Source organism: Caloenas nicobarica, chromosome 5, assembly GCF_036013445.1.
Source record: "Caloenas nicobarica isolate bCalNic1 chromosome 5, bCalNic1.hap1, whole genome shotgun sequence".
Taxonomy (NCBI): Eukaryota; Metazoa; Chordata; class Aves; order Columbiformes; family Columbidae; genus Caloenas; species Caloenas nicobarica.
In genome coordinates, this window is record NC_088249.1 from 12,181,600 (window position 1) to 12,200,640 (window position 19,041).

General features: G+C 38.9%; 1 protein-coding gene across 1 annotated transcript in view; it reads left to right on the plus strand.

Annotated features, from left to right (window-relative positions):
* The first annotated feature begins 1,567 nt into the window (after positions 1 to 1,567).
* The window catches only part of BEGAIN (brain enriched guanylate kinase associated), an 80,113-nt gene continuing 62,639 nt past the window's right edge, over positions 1,568 to 19,041 (plus strand). The window contains 2 exon segments of the mRNA XM_065636424.1: positions 1,568 to 1,617; positions 7,406 to 7,498. Of these exon segments, the coding sequence (XP_065492496.1) occupies positions 1,568 to 1,617; positions 7,406 to 7,498 (143 nt within the window).

Here is a 19,041-nt window from a genome sequence, read left to right on the forward strand (position 1 = left end):
CTGTTAGAATAAATCTATTGACAATAGTCTTGTTGTGAAAAAGAAATTTAGTAAAAGACACAGACATTTTGAAACAGTTATCTGCATTTACAGGCAACCACATGCTCCACCTTCTAAGTGGTGGAGCTGTTCTTATAGGAAGGCTGTTCCAGAATAATGTTGTTCCATCTTTAAAAGTCTTCTGATTTCCAGAAGTGTGGTCATAATCAGTTCTGCTCACTTGTTCTTAAGCCAATGTTTTTCTTCAGAGGAAATAATTTTTTCCCTCTCCCTGTTATGTTTAAAACGGCAGCCACATCCCCGTTCAGCCTTTTTTTTCTTGGACTGATCTGAACCAGCTTCGCTTTTGAGTTTGCTTTCTAAGATGCCGCTTAAGTCTCAGAAAAAGCCATCTCTTGGAGATTGAATGCCTCTCTTGAAAACGGATGACTGGGATTCTGCACAGCATTCCCAGAGAGACATCACTGCCCTTGCTCTGGCATGCAGGCACTTCCCTCTCTTGCTGAAACACCTCACCCTATAGTTTACTGGAGGTGCTTAGTAAACAGACCTTTAACCTATGTATTCTGTGAGTAAATAAAAGTTATTAAGCTATCAGATATGATTTAGGATATCTGTTCAGAGCGAAAGGAGCATATTTCAGTCTTAAATGTTAGCTTTATTCTACTTGCCATGTAAACCAAGCGCCGTTTTAAAAGGAAGGTCTTGCAATTACTAGTTCTTTCAGATTCTCTGGAGGCACCAGGCATGGATTGCTGGAAGCATGCAAGGACAGACCAGTCTTTGCACAAAAGAGCTGCTATTCTCAGTCAACTTAATTCTACTCTATATTCAGTATGCTTTTATTCACACATTCACATACCTACTTTAAAACATCATACCAGATTTTGGAAAAGGTATGAAATATAAATATAAGCACAGCTGATGTTTGCAGTAAAGGCATCCATATATTTAGAAAAGGCATCTTACATGGTCCATTCCTAGATGATAAAATCAGTGATTATCCAAAGTTCCCAAACTTAGAGGCTCCAAGCAAGACTTGTGGAAAAATGAGAAAATGAGAGAATTACACTGATAATAAACAATTTAGAAGACAGCTTTTAATGTACTGCTAATTTATGCAGGTGATATCTTAAGCATCTATAGTCCTTATTTCCATATTAGGAAACCACAACATCTTTCCAAATTTATCTCATTAAGACTGATAAAAATTCACTTCTGGACACAGAAGTCTTCTTGTCCCGACATGTACTGCCAGCTACCCCATAACGTTCTCCATGTTGAAACAAAGCTTTGTAAAGTGCACTCAGGGCAGCTGGAGCTGTGTGAAGACTGCCTGAAGTCAAACCATGACAAAGGATGAAAAAAGAATCTGCTGCTGGGACACTGGAGCAAAGCATTTATGATAGAGAAAAAATAGTGGTGGGGTGCAGGAGAGAATTGAAATGATTCATGATGGCCTAATTACATTAGAAACAACACTTATTCAGCTAGTTGAAGAAAAGAGCCCAGGGGAAATTGAGGGAAGGACAGACCTTAGGTCAGTTTGATATTTCTTTTCCTGCGTATGGACAACCATTCCTCATGAAAACTGAGTTCTGCCACTATACAAAAACTCAGCATCAAATTATGCCTCAGAGAAGCAGCTGGATGTTATCACTGACAGCATTGGAGGGCCATTACTAATGCTGAAACATCCCGAGACATATAAATCACATAAGCAAGTATAGTTCCAATGGGAAATGTCTGCAGACAACAGGTACATTTTGGCACCTATATAATGTGTTTATGGCTATTGCTTCTCACAGAAAATAACAAAACACTTTTAAGCATTATGCAAACCATCAGCTGTCACTGAATTATATTACAAAGGTGATCTATAATCCTGAAAAGTGTGACTGTGTTTATTCTATAGCAATAGTTTATAAGCTGCAAGACAATAAAGCTATCTAATGCTTTTCACAATATGCAGATGATCAGCTTCCCAAGTAGGAGACTCAGAATGAAATATTATTAACAATTTGTGATTATTTCCATGCAGATACTGAATGACTAATTCCTATCATATTTTTCTGTAGTTGCAGGAGGGAGTGTTTCTGCACCTGTTTCTCTTCCCCCAAATCTAATCATCAGTAAAATAGTGCTCAGCCAGCTGTTAAATTTCAAATCAGCTAGTATATTTCATGCATTTAAAGACTGACAAAATATGAAGTCATATAGCCATAATAAAATACCACAGCAATACCAAGAGAAGTGATTGTCAAGCTTGCAAAGCTTCACACAGTCATGCAAACTAGAGTATTCAGTTAATACAATCAAGTTAGCAAAATTCTGGAAAAATGTAGAGAGAGCTTAAAGCAGTTGATAATTATTAGAAATTTATGTAAAACTGGTTAGCTCATGTTGTCTTCTGTGGCATTGTTCACAGAGGGGATGGCAACAACATTTTGAGAACAGAAAGTTCGTTAATTCATATAGTCATAAATCTTTACATTTTGTTGATAGACCTGGACTGAGCCAACTGCCTTGTGTCTGAACAAAACTTAAATTGTTTTTTGTCTACACACATATTTGAAGGCCGCAACAAACAAAATCAGACACTGCAGGTAGTTCCAATCCCACCACAACTTCTCTGTCAACATGTCCAATACAGTGATAATTATTCATTCATATATTTATAATCTGAGCACAGAAGTTTAACTCTAAAGGTTTTGTATAATATTTACCACATAGGTTTTCTGAAAATAGTGACATTTTTGAAATAGTCAAGAATTTGTGCTATGACATTTTTATAAACATTCAAAGTTGCACACTTCAAAAGTGTCTGAATAAAAGACATCATGCCTGGTTAACAGACACATATCAGTTTGGCAACCAAATCTCACATAAGTTCTATCAGTTAAGTGTTCTTGGTCCCAGAGCTTCAAGACTGAAGATTTCCTCCCTAATTCTTCCTGGCAGATGAAGCTTGCTGTAGTGTCTGGTTTCCAAGAGGGGACATGGAAGTGGTCTTTTACCTTCAGCATTGCAGCAGCTGATGGAGGAGCCAGTGGTCATAGCAGAAACGTATTAGATAGGGATTGCAGAGATGGGAAAAGCTGGAGATAAAGACAAGGCAGGAGTTTGTCAGAAGAATGGGAAAAAACAAAACAAAACAAAACAAAACAAGAAATGGGATGAGGAAAAAGGGTGGATTTTTGTACCTGGTTAGAAAGATACTGAGGTTCCCAAGCCAGGAGGCCTTTTGCCAGTGAAACACTCTCTTCTAAAATGTGTTAAACTCAGCTGGCAGAGCAGCATCTCTGTATTCCTGTACTGTCAGAAAATAGGTATTAGCTTTGTTGATAATAAGTGTCCTCGTCTTCCTCCCTTTTCTGCTCAATGGACATTCCCAGCCTCGTTATATTCACAGGTACTCTGTTAGCATCTGTGTCTGCACTGTGGGGTTACTGGTCAAGTCCCAGTACTGCAGGGATGCAGGGTGCCATAGGACCCTGTTTTTCAATTAGGGAATTATATTTAAAATAATCGTTAAGGTATATTGTTGCAGTTCCTGCAGCACTTTTACATTATTTAAAGCTATGGTCATAGGCAGTTCTGGGTAACTGCAGGAACAGAACTGCCACCCCCTCACAGAAGATGGATTGTTTGTCATTTTTATTAGCTCCAGCCTTTGTTCTGTGGAGATGTCAGTCAGTTACCTACATTGGCATGACTGGTAGGAAAGTAGGTAGCAAGTGCAGCTGATAGTGTCTTGCAAGTCTGTGATGCTAAATCAGCATCACTGCCACGTGCTTCTTCAATGAGGTCGGGATGCGGAGGTAGAGTCGTGACAGTATGTTCCAAGGTGTCCCTGCGCTTCTTCCAGCTTGCTCTGTCAATGTTTCATCTGGAGTCATTAGTGTTTATAAAAGCCCTTAAAATAGCTGCATGGTGTTCATAGAAGCAAATATAGAAGTTCTTTTGCTTAACTTCTTCATACTGGGGTAAAATAGGGCTAAATTGGGCAAGTACAACGATCATAATAGCACAACCCAGTTTAAGGGTGACTTTCAAATCCCTTTCGGGTCTTAAAGACAACTGAGTTTAAGTTAAAATCAGACCAGGACTCATTCTTTCCTGCTGTACAGAAAGACCTTCTTCCTTTAACAGATGTAAGATTTTGGGGTGGCTACACTAAGCCCTCCACTTGCAAGTGGAGCAACCATGAAATTCTGTAATTTCTGAAAAACACATTATTTCAGAAAAATCATTAAGGTTTGTATTAGCCCTTATAAAATAACCATGTATATTCTAGCTTAAAAAGAGCAGTGTTTTTGAAGAACAGACAGAAACCAGAGGGTTTTATACACATCAGATGCTAAAAATTTTACCACCTATGAAATGGGCATAATGGACGTTGTATTTACTTTTCTCATAACATTATTTCTGAAATAGACAAAGCAGTCTGTATGAGTCTATTCCAGACACAGTGGATCCATCACCATCTGTCCCCAAAACTGATTAACTGTTAGTTGTTCTTCTCTAGACAGTGAAATAAAGAGTTGATCATGTTTCACTGAGAAATCCACCTGTTTTTTATTTTTCAAATTGGCTGTAGTCTGTAAGCATCTTCTATGATTACTGTCAGATGAGCCACAGACAGTATTTGAAGTAACATACTGCATCTTCTAGGACAAGACAAGGAAACACAGGCTATTACGGCAGTATGCCCAAATTCAAACCTCACTTGACACTGGAGTCTGTCTCAATCACATCAATGAGGGATAAGGGAAGCTCTGTAGAAAGAAGAGGAAAATGAGTCAATTTATCATGCTGCAGTGTAATAAAAAGTCTCTAAAAATTGATAATCTGAAATATTTTGTCATTAGTAAACTACAATTTGCATACTGTGACTATACAATATTATTTTTAAAAATGCTTTTTTATTATTTTCAGTACTTACAAGTTTCTTATAACTGCTGTTTCAGAAAGGAAAGAACACAGTATCAGACCTGGAAGCATCTTCCATTTTGTTTCCTCTAAAATTTACAATTGCTTTAGAGAAAAATATATGTGTCTTACTGATTTCTGATTTGCCAATGATAAAACAATATCCCATGTAAATTATAGAAGCTGACAAATTAATTTTTGTGATTGTATATCAGGCAAATAAATAAATCTTACAGTTACTAATTAATTTTCAACCTTGCACATGAGAATGTGATTAGACTGACTACAACTGACACTGATTAACTGAGACAGAATGTTATTAAATCCCTTTGGGGAGTTTTTGAAAGACCCACCACATTTAGAGCAGAGAGCTTTCCTCTGTATTAGCTCATTTATGGAGCAATTACATGGGACTTACTACTGAAAAGATGTCAGGAAAAACACTGAGCAAACCATTGAAGTGGAATTCACACCCCTCTCCTCTCTGTCAAAACATCTCAAAACCTCGTAGCCTTAAAACATTTTTTCAAGATTATCTATGGCAAAGCTATTCATTATGTATCAGTAAAAGGTATGAGATAGGTTAGATTAAGATGGAAGAGAGCTGGTGATGGATCTGAAGACAGCAGAGATTTGGCCCTGCTGAATTGGCTTCTTTACTCCAAGATGCCAAATTTAACTAGTTTTTTGGGCCTGAAAAGCCAGACAGTGTTTTCATTTCATCTGTTTCAAAATTTGCAAGTTTCGTTACTTCATTAGAAAACTACTATGGAGGGTTTCTCAGTGAAGTGCAGAGAAATATGCAATATGCACTGGTTTGAAAAATCCCCACTGGTTCTGGAAAAACATGTGGCTGAATTTTCCAATTTTGTTCAAAATTAAGATTTCAAAGACCTGATATGACCTGGTATACATTAAATAAGTACATATGTATTGATTATGAGATTTGCAGTTTGACAATATCAGCTGTGAGAGATACATAATCCAAAGTAGTACTGAGAGTTCACTGAAGAACCAACAATACCGAGGCATTATAGATTACAGAGATTTATTCTCACCTCCACTTTGATTTTAAAGGTAATATTGCTATAAATTCAAGTGATGACAACACCTAGACCTTGGGCCATCTCATTTTTTCTGTCAACCCTGGATGTCTTCACATACTTAAGCCAAGTCTGGTATGGCAATTAAAAGATACTTAAATGTTCCCTCTGTATTCAATGAACAACTCAGTGGTACAACTAGAGTACCGTGCTGGAATTCACTTAGTGCTTTTCCTGAGAATGCCTCAAAGGGCATCATCTTGCTGTCAGTAATTATTGCTGTGAGGTTGATCCCAGAGTTGCAAGAAACTCAGCAGAGTTCTCCTTTTCCACAAACACTGAGATTCTCTGCTGCTCTCTGTAGTACAACAATTCCACCTGAAATGTTTCCCTGTATGTAAAGATGTGTTCACAGTACAAAAGGTCCCTACTTTGCAGTACCCACCTGCAATTGATGACGAATACTAGAAGGCAGGATTTTCTGCATGTACAGCAAACACTGACCACAGGGAAAGCTTATTCAAAAATTCCGGTTCATAAATATGAACGTGCTTGAGTGAGGAAAAACTGATCTTTTATTAAGTTTATCCTTCAAGGCACATTATGTTGCACTTCTGTTATTGCAAGGGAACACAGCAGTACTGTATGAGGAATTCTGTGTGACAAAATACTGCAGTCCTTACTCAGATTTTACTCAGGAAAAAACACCTTTGACTTGAGTGACAACTTGCTTGACTAAGGACTGAACAGGGTGTTTTGAAACTTACCAGCGTTGCTTGATGCTAATGTTGGGCAACAGTTCTTATTGCTAATTTGCCTGCCTTGTTGGCCTTCTCCTGGGCTCTCGATCTGCTTTTGCTGTGCATTATTCATAGCTTATATTGCTAGTTCAGGTTGTTTCTCTTTATGTTTTTCATTTCCAGCAAATACTTGCAGCTATTGTTCTGCTGCTGGTAAATGTGCGTGGAACCTGGTATGTGGAACTTGAACTTCAGCCCAGATTTAATTAAAACTGTTAAACACGTTCTCACTATGGTGCTCAGAAGGAATTTTGCTGACCTTCATTCAATGAAGCATAAATTTGTTTAGTCTGATGTTTTTACAATGCAAAAATATAAGGGCTTGATTCATAAATCTTAAGAGCAAATGCTTTTTAAGATAGATGGAGTAGCACCCATTTACAACTATTTTAAGGTCAATTATAAATGCTTATTCTGACCTACAATAGTCATACAAGAAAACCACTAAACGTGTGTGCTGTAACATCACATTGTTTTGTAGTTCTAATACTGCTGTAAAGTAAGATATCCTGAATAATAATTAGTACCAAATTATGCCGTAGCCTACTAATATGCAGCAAATCTAGCTAGGTTTTCACTCGTATGTCTTATGAGCCACACCTAGCCATGGTTTATCCTCTATTCATGCTGCAGGGTACGAAATTCCTGGGTGCCAACCTGCCTATGGCAACCTAGAATTCTCCAGGGCAGGCTCGCAAAATCTTCACCTACTCTCTGGGACAGGTAAATAATAAGTGATGTTTTGTGAAGTTATGCTTTCTTTCTAACTTTCTGATGTCTGTAAAAATGTTTCATTTCTTCACATCAGTCTGTAGTCTCTCATCATTCAGTTGTGTTATGTTTTCTGAACTGGAGGATCGACAGCAGATCTGTTTGTTATAGTCCTCTAGATGTTTGCCTCAGCCAAGCCTTTAATAGTTATTATTAATGTGCATAAAAACAGAAAGCTGTTTAAGAAGATGCAAAATCCACAGCTGCTTACTATCAGTTAATATTTTTTTCTGATGGAGTAGTTCTTATAATGCAGATACATTGAGTTTAATTGTTGATACCACTGTTATCTGGGCAGTTAATCCACCTTTCCTAATCGCTGGTATGTGTATAGTCTCTCTCCTTTATCAGGTTTGCATTAATCTTCGGCCTCCTGAAGGAAGGATTTTTTTCAATTCTATAGATACAGAGACACTGAAAGGGTGGAAGAGTTGTGACTGATTCTACTGTGCATTCCTATGCTGTACATAGTATACGTTTAACTAATTACTCATTTTTCCATATTTTGCTTTGATTCTTTTTTACTTTTCTTCTGAATTTACTCTTTGTTCTTTGTTGCTTGGTTTATTTCAAGTGACAGCTATGTAGAAGAAATGTCATTCACTGATCCTATAGTTTTCAATGACATATGAAATATTGAAATATATTTCAATGTAAGAAATTAATTAGATAAAAAAATAAAGACAGGGTAAGCTTTAGATTTTCTTCTTACAGTCTATTGATTTTCTTTGAATAATGAGTGTGAATTTTCATCTTAAGAGTGCTGCTAGTGTAGTAAAGACATAAGTGAGATTCTCTTTGTATTTTTTGGCATAGTTTATACTCTGTGGAATGAAAAAAAGAAAAAAAAATATTGGAAAAGTGATTCGAATTCCTGTTTTTCAAACCCCTGGGGCTCTGCACGAGCACTCTGCTCTTACCCAGGTTTAGACGAGCTTGATGCAAAAAATTACTTTGTTCTGTTGCTTGTCTTTGTTAAAACCAGGAGATCACCAGTGAAGTGAAAAATGATCAGGGCATGTAAAACTGTTTTTCAAAATGTTTGACCTCGATTCCAATTTGATTAAATATTTGGAAGTCTTTCTTTATCAGAACAAATTCACAGAGCCACAGTGTAATCACTGAGTTTGATTTTACGTGGTGTTTTTAAATGGATGCCTGTGGGAAAGCTCAGGGGTTTGGGATGATATTTAGCAGCTCTTCTGTAGGGCTTTCTCAAAAAAATCTCTTTCCTACCATCGCTGTCCACTTGTAGTTCTTACTTTTAAAAGAAAAAAAGCTTACTCTTATGGATGACAATACCACAGTTTATCTGCAAGTATACCAAAGCTTAAAATGTTAGCTCAGGCTATTTAGCCATTTCATAAAATAAATAAACAGCCATTTAAAGATTTCAGTTCCCGCTCTTCGTTTTAAAAATCTCAAAAGGATCTTAATTTTTATAGAGAAATTTTAGTATTTCCTGAAATCTTGCTTGTTTCTTTCCTGTTTATTAACTCAAATCTTAATCAAACTGTTTCAGAACATTTGGACTTTAAAGTTTATCTGGAAACTTGCTTTCCAATTGTATTGAAAAGCATCAGCTTGCTGATGGTACTAAACAAAAAGACATTTGTTTATGAAAATGAAAGATAGTGAGTTTGACAACTGTCAGCACTTATAAAATGAGGATAGATTCTATTTTATCCAACCTGATGCAGCTTAACCTTTAAAAAAATAATAAGAAAGTAACAAAAATTTCAGCAAGAAAGAAAAAAAAAAAATCATCTGAATTCACCCAGAATGCTAAAGTATTTCAGTTATAAGGCAAAAAAATGTGTTACGTGTTTAGGTAATACATATCTCAGGGCACAAGAGAAAATTTGGAGTAAGTTTGTAGGATACAAAGCTGCTTTCTCACTCTTCGTGATTCTTTGGGGTACGACATCCACAAGGTAGGTGGAAGCGAAGCGTTCCTGGGTCCCCTCTGAAGCAGCACCCTACTTATTGCTTTTATCACGAATAGCACAAGCATCTTTTCAGAAGGATGCCTGCTGCCTGGTTTGGTCTCTCCACACTTGCAGAGAGCTCCTTCGTTTACTATCTAACTCCAAAAACTACAGAAGAGCTAATGCCAAGATGCTTGACTGCTAACAGGAGTCTGGAGGAATGCAGTCCTGTTCCCTCCCCTTCCCCATACACCCACAAAAAAAGTCAAGAAAACAGTCTTACACTGAAAAGCCAGTTCAGCCGAGGGAGCAGGACGAAATAGACTCGACTGAACTAATAAATCATGACATTAGGTTGGGAGGAAGGTTGTATGAAATGATGGCACAATATGCTGAGCCGTGGGGAACTTGCTGGTGGTGAACTCATTTATACTCTTGCAGAGTAGAAGACTTCTCAGTTAACAAGTCCTAAAATAGTGTGCTGCAGTGTATAAAACAAGGTAGGGCTAGAAATAATTAACCGAAGGTGACAGATGGCAATTCCTTTCTCTTTTTTTTCCTTCCCATATTTTGCTGTAACATCAAGTTGATCAAAGAACTTGGGATAATTTGTTATTGTAGGAAAACTAAAAATATCTTGAAATATTCAGGCAAAATAACTTCATTCAGATAACTGCCAGTAACTTACATTGTTCCTGTTCAATTCCCTATGCATGAGTCTGTGTAGTAATAGTTTCCCTCCAAATCTGAATTACATGTGCACAGCTGAGAATTTGGGTGTGTCCAGGCTAAGGTGTATTATTTAATCAGTGTATTGAAATTAATTTATTAATTTATTTAATTGTTTGCTTCTATTAACAAACTGATAATTTATTCTACTACCAGAAAACTTTGCAACTTCTGTGCATGTTGCTTCATTAGTGTCACACAGCTGTGTGTAAGGGGGCAACTAAGTCATAAAAAGCAGAGACTGCAGTAGAACTGCACCAATAGCAGTGTCTGTGAGGTCAATGGTGTGTCTCACTCTAAGCCATAGCACCATTCTCTCCTATAGTCTTCAGTAATAATACCAGGCAAATATTGATGCTTTTTTAAAGGCAAGCACCTATGGATTCAAGTTAGAGATACAACATGAGCTTCTGCCTTGTATGTCTTCTGTCACAAAAGAGGATCAGAACACAACCATGACCACATATAATTAAAAAGCAAATTCAGTAATTTGCCCAAAGCATGTAATATTCATTGCTTATAAAGGAAAAAAGCAGTGGCATCTGCAGTTCCTCCTCCCCCCAGTCTCAGTAGTAATTCTGTCTAACTGGTCCCAGAGCTAAAAGAGTATATTTAATTTTTTCAAGTACTAAGCATAACCTTTTTGATGGGAAGTGCTAAGCCAGCCAAACAAAATGAGTCCCTTGAGCCAGACACAGATGAATTTCAAATCAGAAGAAAGAGAAAGGGATTGGGAAAGGAAGGAAATAGCTAAGGTGAGAATAGAGGTGATAACCTCTGTGCATCAACTTATGAGTAGGTGCTTTACAGCAAATGAAACAGGAACAAAATTATTTCCCTACTACTAAAGCACATTTCTATAGTACTCCTCTACCCTGCCTCCAGCCTCAGTCCTTTAACAGAAATATTAATTTCAGCTTGCTTCTGGACAGTGGGTTTCACCCATTCTCATTACATGTCCTATGACAAATAAAAAGCACAATTCAGGAGGAACCATATTCCTGTTCCAGCACAGTTTGATCCAGATGAATCAAGAAAGTAAACAGACAAAAACAAAAGTGAGAAAAGTTTAATAGCAGAATTAAAATATAACTTTATAAGTTTGTGAGCTGATATGTCAAGCTGCTTTCAGTAATTTCCAGAGGGAGTGCTTACCAGTGACTACAAACCAAAGCAATCTAGAAGATGGCCACCCAAAGCTGTAAGGAGAGCTGCTGCAACCAAAGGCTGCTTGCTCAATTGCCTGGACAGATCTCTTTGGCTTCCAAATCATAAATTGAAGTCTGCCTCTAATTTTGCTACCTCCATTTCTCAGTACCTCACTCCTGGTTTTTTTCTCTCCTTTCTCATCACTGCTTAGTAGTCTGGATTCCCTAGTGAGAAGCAGTGCAGACTTCTAGGACTCTGCCAGACATTAAAAAGCAGGCAAGGTCTGTTCAATAGCTTCAAATCACTTTCTGTGGGAAGCAGCCCCCCCAACAGCCTTTGTCACAGCAAAAAGAATTTGTTGCAGTCGGCCCTTTCTCCTGCTTTTCTTATCTTTTCATACCCTGCAACTCTACATTTTAGCTCACCATTTCTTCTGGCCAAATATTTTATGCAAACAATATCAGCCTTTGGAAAGCCAAAAAATAGCAGCTCTTACAGAGACGAACCTTCTTCCAGGGTCTTGTCAAGAGTAGAGTCTGGGCAGTAAGCATTGTGAAGATCCCTTCATCCCTTGTAATTGTCAGGGTGGTTATGTCTCTGGTCTCTTGGAAAATGATGACTGAAGGTTACCATGTTAGAATTTAACTCCCTTCTCTCTTACCATCACCAGCTGCCTCATTTCAGATGTGGTCCAGAGCACTAGACAATTTTGGACAACGTGGACAATCTGGAGTACGGCATGAACACAAACAAAGTCCTCATTGGTCATAAGAAAACAAACATACTCTTCCTGCCTCTAGAGAATGAGTCGTAAAACACATATTCCCCCTTGAATTGCACGCTTTTTTTCCTTCTCTTGCAACCTTATTTTCCACCTGTTCATCCCTTCATTTTCTAGCAACACAGAGGGAAAAACTTGAACAGGGACAGTCTTTATTCAAAATTCTGTATGATCACTTACTGAACCTAACAGTTTACATTTAAGCCACTGACTCTAAGAGTCTACCTACCAGTGCTGAAATCAATCAGTCCCTCAGACTTTGGGGAGAATCTAATAGTGACACTAGGAGACAGCCTGGATGAAGGCAGAGATTGTAATGGCTTCTGCTGCTTCCACTGTTTCACTCTGCCCTAGTCACCTTTGAATTTGAGCACAAGGCTCTTGCTTTTTTGCCGTGCACTGTATTCATTTCTCACATACAGCCAGCCTGACTATACTCAGGTATTTAACCTCAAAAGTGGCTCGTAAGCAAAAGCAGCCATCTGCTTGATAGGAAACAGAAACATATTTTTAAGACTTCAGAGCCAAACCAAGTTAGCAGAAGTATTAAATCAGTCTTGAGAGGGCTGGCTCAGATCTCCAGTCTCGGTGCAAGCTGTGCATGGTGGATGGTGCACATCCCAGTTTGTAAGGCCACGTTCTTCCCTCCTCATGGGGTGCTCTGCATCCTGGATTCCTTAGTGCTCTACACAGTAATGTGCTCCATAGACGCAAGTCTGGATTCTCGCTGTTCATTTTCATTTGCCCTTTGCAGTTTTCAGCACACTGAAGGAATCACAATTGCCTGCTGAAGAAACTTCATTTGAAATAATCAAAAACACCTTTAGTGTCTATTTCTGAAAGCCAGAATTTTATTAATGGTATTTCCATTCAATCTATTCAGAACCTTAGGTTATGGATAGTGCCTTTAAATAAAGGAAAACGTGGATGACTTTATTATGAGCATATTTCAAAAATCTTACCACATTCCACTGACGATAATGGCATTCACCGAAGACAACTCAATGCTGACAGCTGATCCTCTAAGGGTTTTCTACATGTTAATGTGTAACTGAATTTTTATATCTTAATCGCCTCATATTATGGTTAATATTGAATTCTCTTGTTGGATAGATGTGTCTGTGGGCTTTAGATACTTGTTATAGAAGTCACCCCTTATGCAATGAAACACTGTCAGGTCAATATAACCAAAAATAATTCAGTTTTATTTTTAAGAGAGATCTCTCTTTTCTACCTCTTACAAATAAGCTCAGCACAGTTTACACACACCACATAATATCTCTTGCCTGGTATGAATTTTCAATTGTCTAAATTATGCAACAGTCATATACCCACATCCTAGGTGAAAAAAAACTGCCTTCCAAAATTCAGTGATGCTTCTGTTTTAACATAGTTGTATCAGCTCTTCAGGTGCTGTAAATAGGCTCTAATGCTAAGGATTTGTCCCACAGCACTAAGGACTTTAACTGCTAAACACATTTTCTTTCATTTTTCCCCACCTCCCTTCCACATGATTCACTTTAATATTTCTGATAAATCATCCTTCTTCTCTGGTTTAAATTCTGCCAGAATTCCTGAAACCTAAGAAAAGAACTCAGTTACTTGTTTTATGTGTCCATCAGTCATCTGGAAAGTATCTGAGCTCCAGATTTGGATCACCCACACATTCGTTCTGAAACATATGTACAGACCCTCTCTCTAATAATCCCAAAGCAGCTTCATGTTCTTTATTTTGAAAATGAATACTAGAAAGAAAATTTGAGTGGTTTAATACTTGTGGGGGAAAAAAAATAGTCCAAAAGTTATCTATCTATACATGTATGTGTGTCTACATATACATCTATAGGAAGGAAACATCTGCATGCAATTTGTCAGGCAAACTATTAATACTCCAAAGTTTCAAATATTTAACAAAATTCTTTGAAAGGAATGGAGATACTTGGTGGATGCATTGTAGTGACAGAAAACCTGACACAACTTTGTGAAAATTTGCAGAAAAATAGGTGAGCAGAACAAAGTGCGTGTGAGCCTGAATTATGGGAAAATGCCTACTGCAGAAGTCGAATACACATTTGTTTGGGTCCAAATGAAGCTTCTGAATAAAGACCACAAGAACATTGGGATTCATACACTGGGTTCTAGGTCTGTGCTGCAGCAACACAATCTTTCCCCAGTAAAACTAATTTCAAGTCTGCAGTTAGATTCTCGGAATCTGGATCTAGACTTTGTAGTTGATCACCTCCCCCTCCTAATCAGATGGAGCAAGCACAAGGTTAGGCACAAAAACTGCAGACAAGGAAGATAGTTTTGACATTACCCTTTTGAAACAGTGACCCTGAGCATGTAACACATAATCAAAATCTGATTAACACAGAAATCCAATTACTGCCTCATTAAAGATCTTTCATTAATCTAGAAACACTTGTAAAATGCTTGAGCTCCATTTCCCAACAACTATAAATCTAAAAACAATTGTTGAGGGATCAGATTCAATGACACAACTATCATCTCAAAGCTACTACTCCTAGGCCAAGGTCTTGGTGCCTTTCTTGCCTTTCTACCCTGGGCAGCACACAGATCTACCATGACCCTGTGACCAGCAGCAGAGCCATGCTGGAATAAAAGGTCCTGAGTAATCCAGACCACCAGCCATGGATCAGCAGGAACTGCTGAAGCCAAAATTCTATGGTAGCCCCAAGATCAAGTTGGCAATGCAGCCCAGCTCCGTTGAATAGCAATGCAGTGGCACCAAGGACCTGTTGACATCTCTGCTAGCTATGAACATCCCCAGAGCTCTCTGTCCCAGCTTGCTGCTCTCTGGGGTGTGAGCCACCTGTTGGGCAGAGGTCTCCCAGGGCCTTGCCTCCCACCTGCCTGACTGCCCTCATCTCTGTGATGATAGACTCCATTCAAAGACCAGAAACAAAATAGAGACTTGTCTGTTTGCTCCCCTTGAGCCAAACAGGCCATCCCTTCACAGAGGTCCACAGCAGCCTCACGCTGTTACAAAAGCATTTCCAGAAAACCAAGTGCACAAATATGGCCCCATGTTCTCTGCCTGCCCACCAGGTTGCTGCTCCTGGCTGTCGTCAGTGGTCTAAGATGGTACAGCATGGCTGGGCTCACAGGCGGTGCCTTGGCCCTTCCCACAGACTCTCTCCTGCTCTTTAGACTCCTTCGCAGCAAACATCTGTGCAGGGCTGACTGTTTATGACTTTGCCCTACATAAAAAACCCACAGCGTGGAAGAAGAAAAGGTGCTTTTTGAAATTCTGTTCCAGAGTGCTTTAAAAATTTCCCTCAGTGCTCCCAAATTCCAGATTGCATGAAGCCTTTTTTTAGAATGTGACACAACTGAGACATGAAACAGACCTGATAAACACTTTAAAAACATTTAGTAGTTCTTTTTTGAGGGCCTCCACGCAATCTAAGCAGACAAGAAAGAGATTACGATTACCTCATCTCATACACACAGTACTGAGTCAGGAAGAGGGGGAGTTATCGGATGAGATGTGGTTGTCTATGTCTGAGCTACTTGCCTAGATTCCCTTTGTAATTAACAGAAATGGGTACTTCCAGACTTGCGTCACCTCATCTAAAAGTAGGCTTCTAAAATAGGTCAGATTAGTCTCATCCTGATAGTGCCTGCCCATCACAACTCACTCAGAATGGGAGCCAGAGCTGACCAATAGCTTTGACATCTGCTTCTGGTCAGGTCAGTCTTGCCTTAACTCACCTGTCCCGTATAACACCAGACACATTTGGCAAATCCAGGTACAAGACTCAAAGCCCCAAACCCCAGTCCAGGGGTTTCCTTCTCCCAAGACAAGATATTTACCCACAAAATACAATTGGTTTGACTTAGGATTTCATAGCTGTATTGAAACTTCTGTTTCACTACCTGGAACCGAGAACCTTCGATATTTTTTTTTTCAGTGTATTTGTCATGGGCATTTATCTTGACCTTGTTTTGTATTCCTTTCACTGCTAATTTCCCTCCTAACACCATTAATCATGTTTTGTTTCACTCACTCCTAGAGCTGTGGGAAGGAGTGTAATCAGTCCATTCAGGGAGAATTTCAATAGTTCAAAAAATGGGTTTGCTCCAGTTTTAAACAACATTGCACAACCACCTACAGGTGTCAGGCAGATGTGAAAGTGCTGCCGAAGCAGTCAGAGCTGGAGACACGGGGTTTCCAGGATGCTCCACAGATGGGGCAGCCCCACAGACATCAACTCTTAGGGAGTAAAAGCTCAGGGGGCAGCATCTTTGTGGGCTGTCTGAGGGTAAAAAGCTCTACAAGTCTTCTGACTTCCCGGCAGCTGAACTGCCCCAGTTTTGCATGACAGCACTCCTCTGTCATCAGGCCATCTACCAGGCAGATGAGCTGGCAGAAGATCAGACAGGCACAATGAAAACCTGCTTGTTTTCCAGCGCACCTTCCTCAGAATAGAATTGTTGCCACACAGCATCTTAGCTTTGCCTGAAATATTCTGGTGAAAATATGTTCACCTGGAGCTTCTCCAGCCAGCACTACAGATGAATCCTGACCGACGGTTGCAGGCTGGGATAGGCACACATTGTTGGTCTCCACTGTACCCTGCACACCCTTCCCTGGGGCTGAAGCTGTGCAGAGTGGACTGACGCCCAGCTTAAAGTGCAGACTGGTGGGAACATCTAGAAAAAAAAATATTCCTTTTGGCCACTCACTACCCTTTGTGGACAGAGGTCTATTGGAGAGGGAGAGATGACACCAGGAACGCAAACATCTCTTTGTTTCAACTTTTGTGCAAGCTCGGGTGGTAAAACTTCTACACCAGGAAAGTAGGAAGAGTATTTGATGCTACTTGAATCTTCCTGCACAGCCATCTGCTGTAAAATAGACTGCTTTTCTTCAGGAAATGTAGAGCCTGAATAGTGCTAACTCCCACCTGATAATATCTCCCCTGAATGGCCTCTGAATTGCTGCTGAGGATCAACTCCATCAACAGGATTCAAGTGAAGCTTGGTGTCTCTCTGTAGCAGCACAGCCTGAGGGAAGAGGGCTTCAAGATCCCTGGTAGGGAGCAACTCCAGAATTCAAAACTGGCAACTACTAGTAGCATTACAATGTTTGTGAGCACAAATTTCTGCACCAATATATGTTTTCATATCTATTCTATATTTTTATAAGTATAAACAGGGCTAACTGGTGAAAGTAATTCTTTGGAAGGTCCGAAGACCTGTTTTTAATAAACTTTAAAGTAGATTCCCTCGAGAGGTTCTTTTTACACCAGTCTAAATATTTAATATTGTACTTACTGTCCTTGTTTTTAGAGAAATACTTTAATGAAGCGAGATGGGAAATGACTTTCAAGCTGCTGGTTGTCATGAGAGCAGGACTTCGGAGATCATTAGAAGAAACAGAGAACCACTCATAGAAAATGTCCTGCTCCGCAGGATTTTTAATCCCGTCTGATAATTCCTCAATCCTCCCAGCTGTCAGAGTTTCAGAAAGTCCATAGAATGTACGATTGCTGTTTTCTGAGACATAGCACTACCAGCTTTCCCAAGACTATTTTTTAGCTGCAAATCATCCTCTCCTTTCTCCCAGCTGTACTTTTTCCATTGAATGATTTTCTTAGTCTTTAAACTAAATTAATATATATACATGTATATACATATATATAAATACATATTTTTGCTGAATATATATAAATTATTTATTATATATACATTATAATAAAGAACCATGAGGGATGACTAGCCAAGGAAGACAAATTATGAATTAAAGTATATTGATTTACCAACATTAACTTTTGTAATTAACTGGTGCAGTGAACTTTTCCAATTAACTGGTACGTGACAATCAGAAACAAAAATGAGCTCGTTTGTGGAGTTTGTTGCTTTGGAGAAAAGGAAAAATGCTAAATGACTTTCATGACTTTTTGACTTCTTATTTTGTCCCTCCTTTCAATGCCGTCTAAATTACCACTACCAAATTTGCAAGGGTACACAATAAAATTAAGCACTCCTTATGAAAAACACAGACTTCTAGAACAAGAAATAGAACACAGCATAAGGAAAGAGAATTCAGGCATGGCATTTTGTGATGCCACTGGAAGCTAACAGTAAGGGGAAGGTCTTCAGAGAAAGATAATCCATTTCCTTCCTTCCTTCCTTCCTTCCCTCCTTCCTTCCTTCCTTTTCTCCTTGTCATTCACTTTATATTTGTACCTCTAGAACCCCTCTTTCTCCCAGAGGTCAAACTCTGCCTGTGGCCAGAACTCCCCAGTGCAGCAGGTGGTTGTAACCTCCTTCAATCTGACTTAGTTTTCATTAATTGCACTTGCCCAGCACAGAGCAGCAGCCCAGGTATTTTTATCTAAAAACATAGCCGGAAGACCTACTGTCTACTATTTGTACAAACCCTAGTGGTTAGATTTTTAAAGCAGCAGAAGACTTGAGATCAAATCTTGTTCCATCTAAACAGTTTTGACACTGTAACTCCCCCTTCACACAAGAAAATACAAGTTACCAGACTACAGGAAGGAAAACTGACCGCTCTTCTTTCCCCAGATGAGTAGCAAGAACAGGCCAGAAGCAGAGCAAGCAGATCAGGTGAAAGGTGGTGTGATGTGGTAACATCATGAATGAGGATATGCAGAAATGAGCAGCATGGGTCCAGATTCTCATTTCCCTAGAAAATTCTGGGGTTTTATCCTGTGAAATATAAAATCTAAATGATTGCATTAACTGGAGCTGCATTCAATGTCTGAATTAGAATATATTATTTTAAGATAACGTAACTAAAAGCGGTAATCTAAGTGTAACTGTAGCCACGCAATATGTGTGATTGAAATAGAGCACAGTGTTGGCAAAACATTAGACTGTTTCCTAGATCTAAGCTGCATGGATCAAATAAGCAG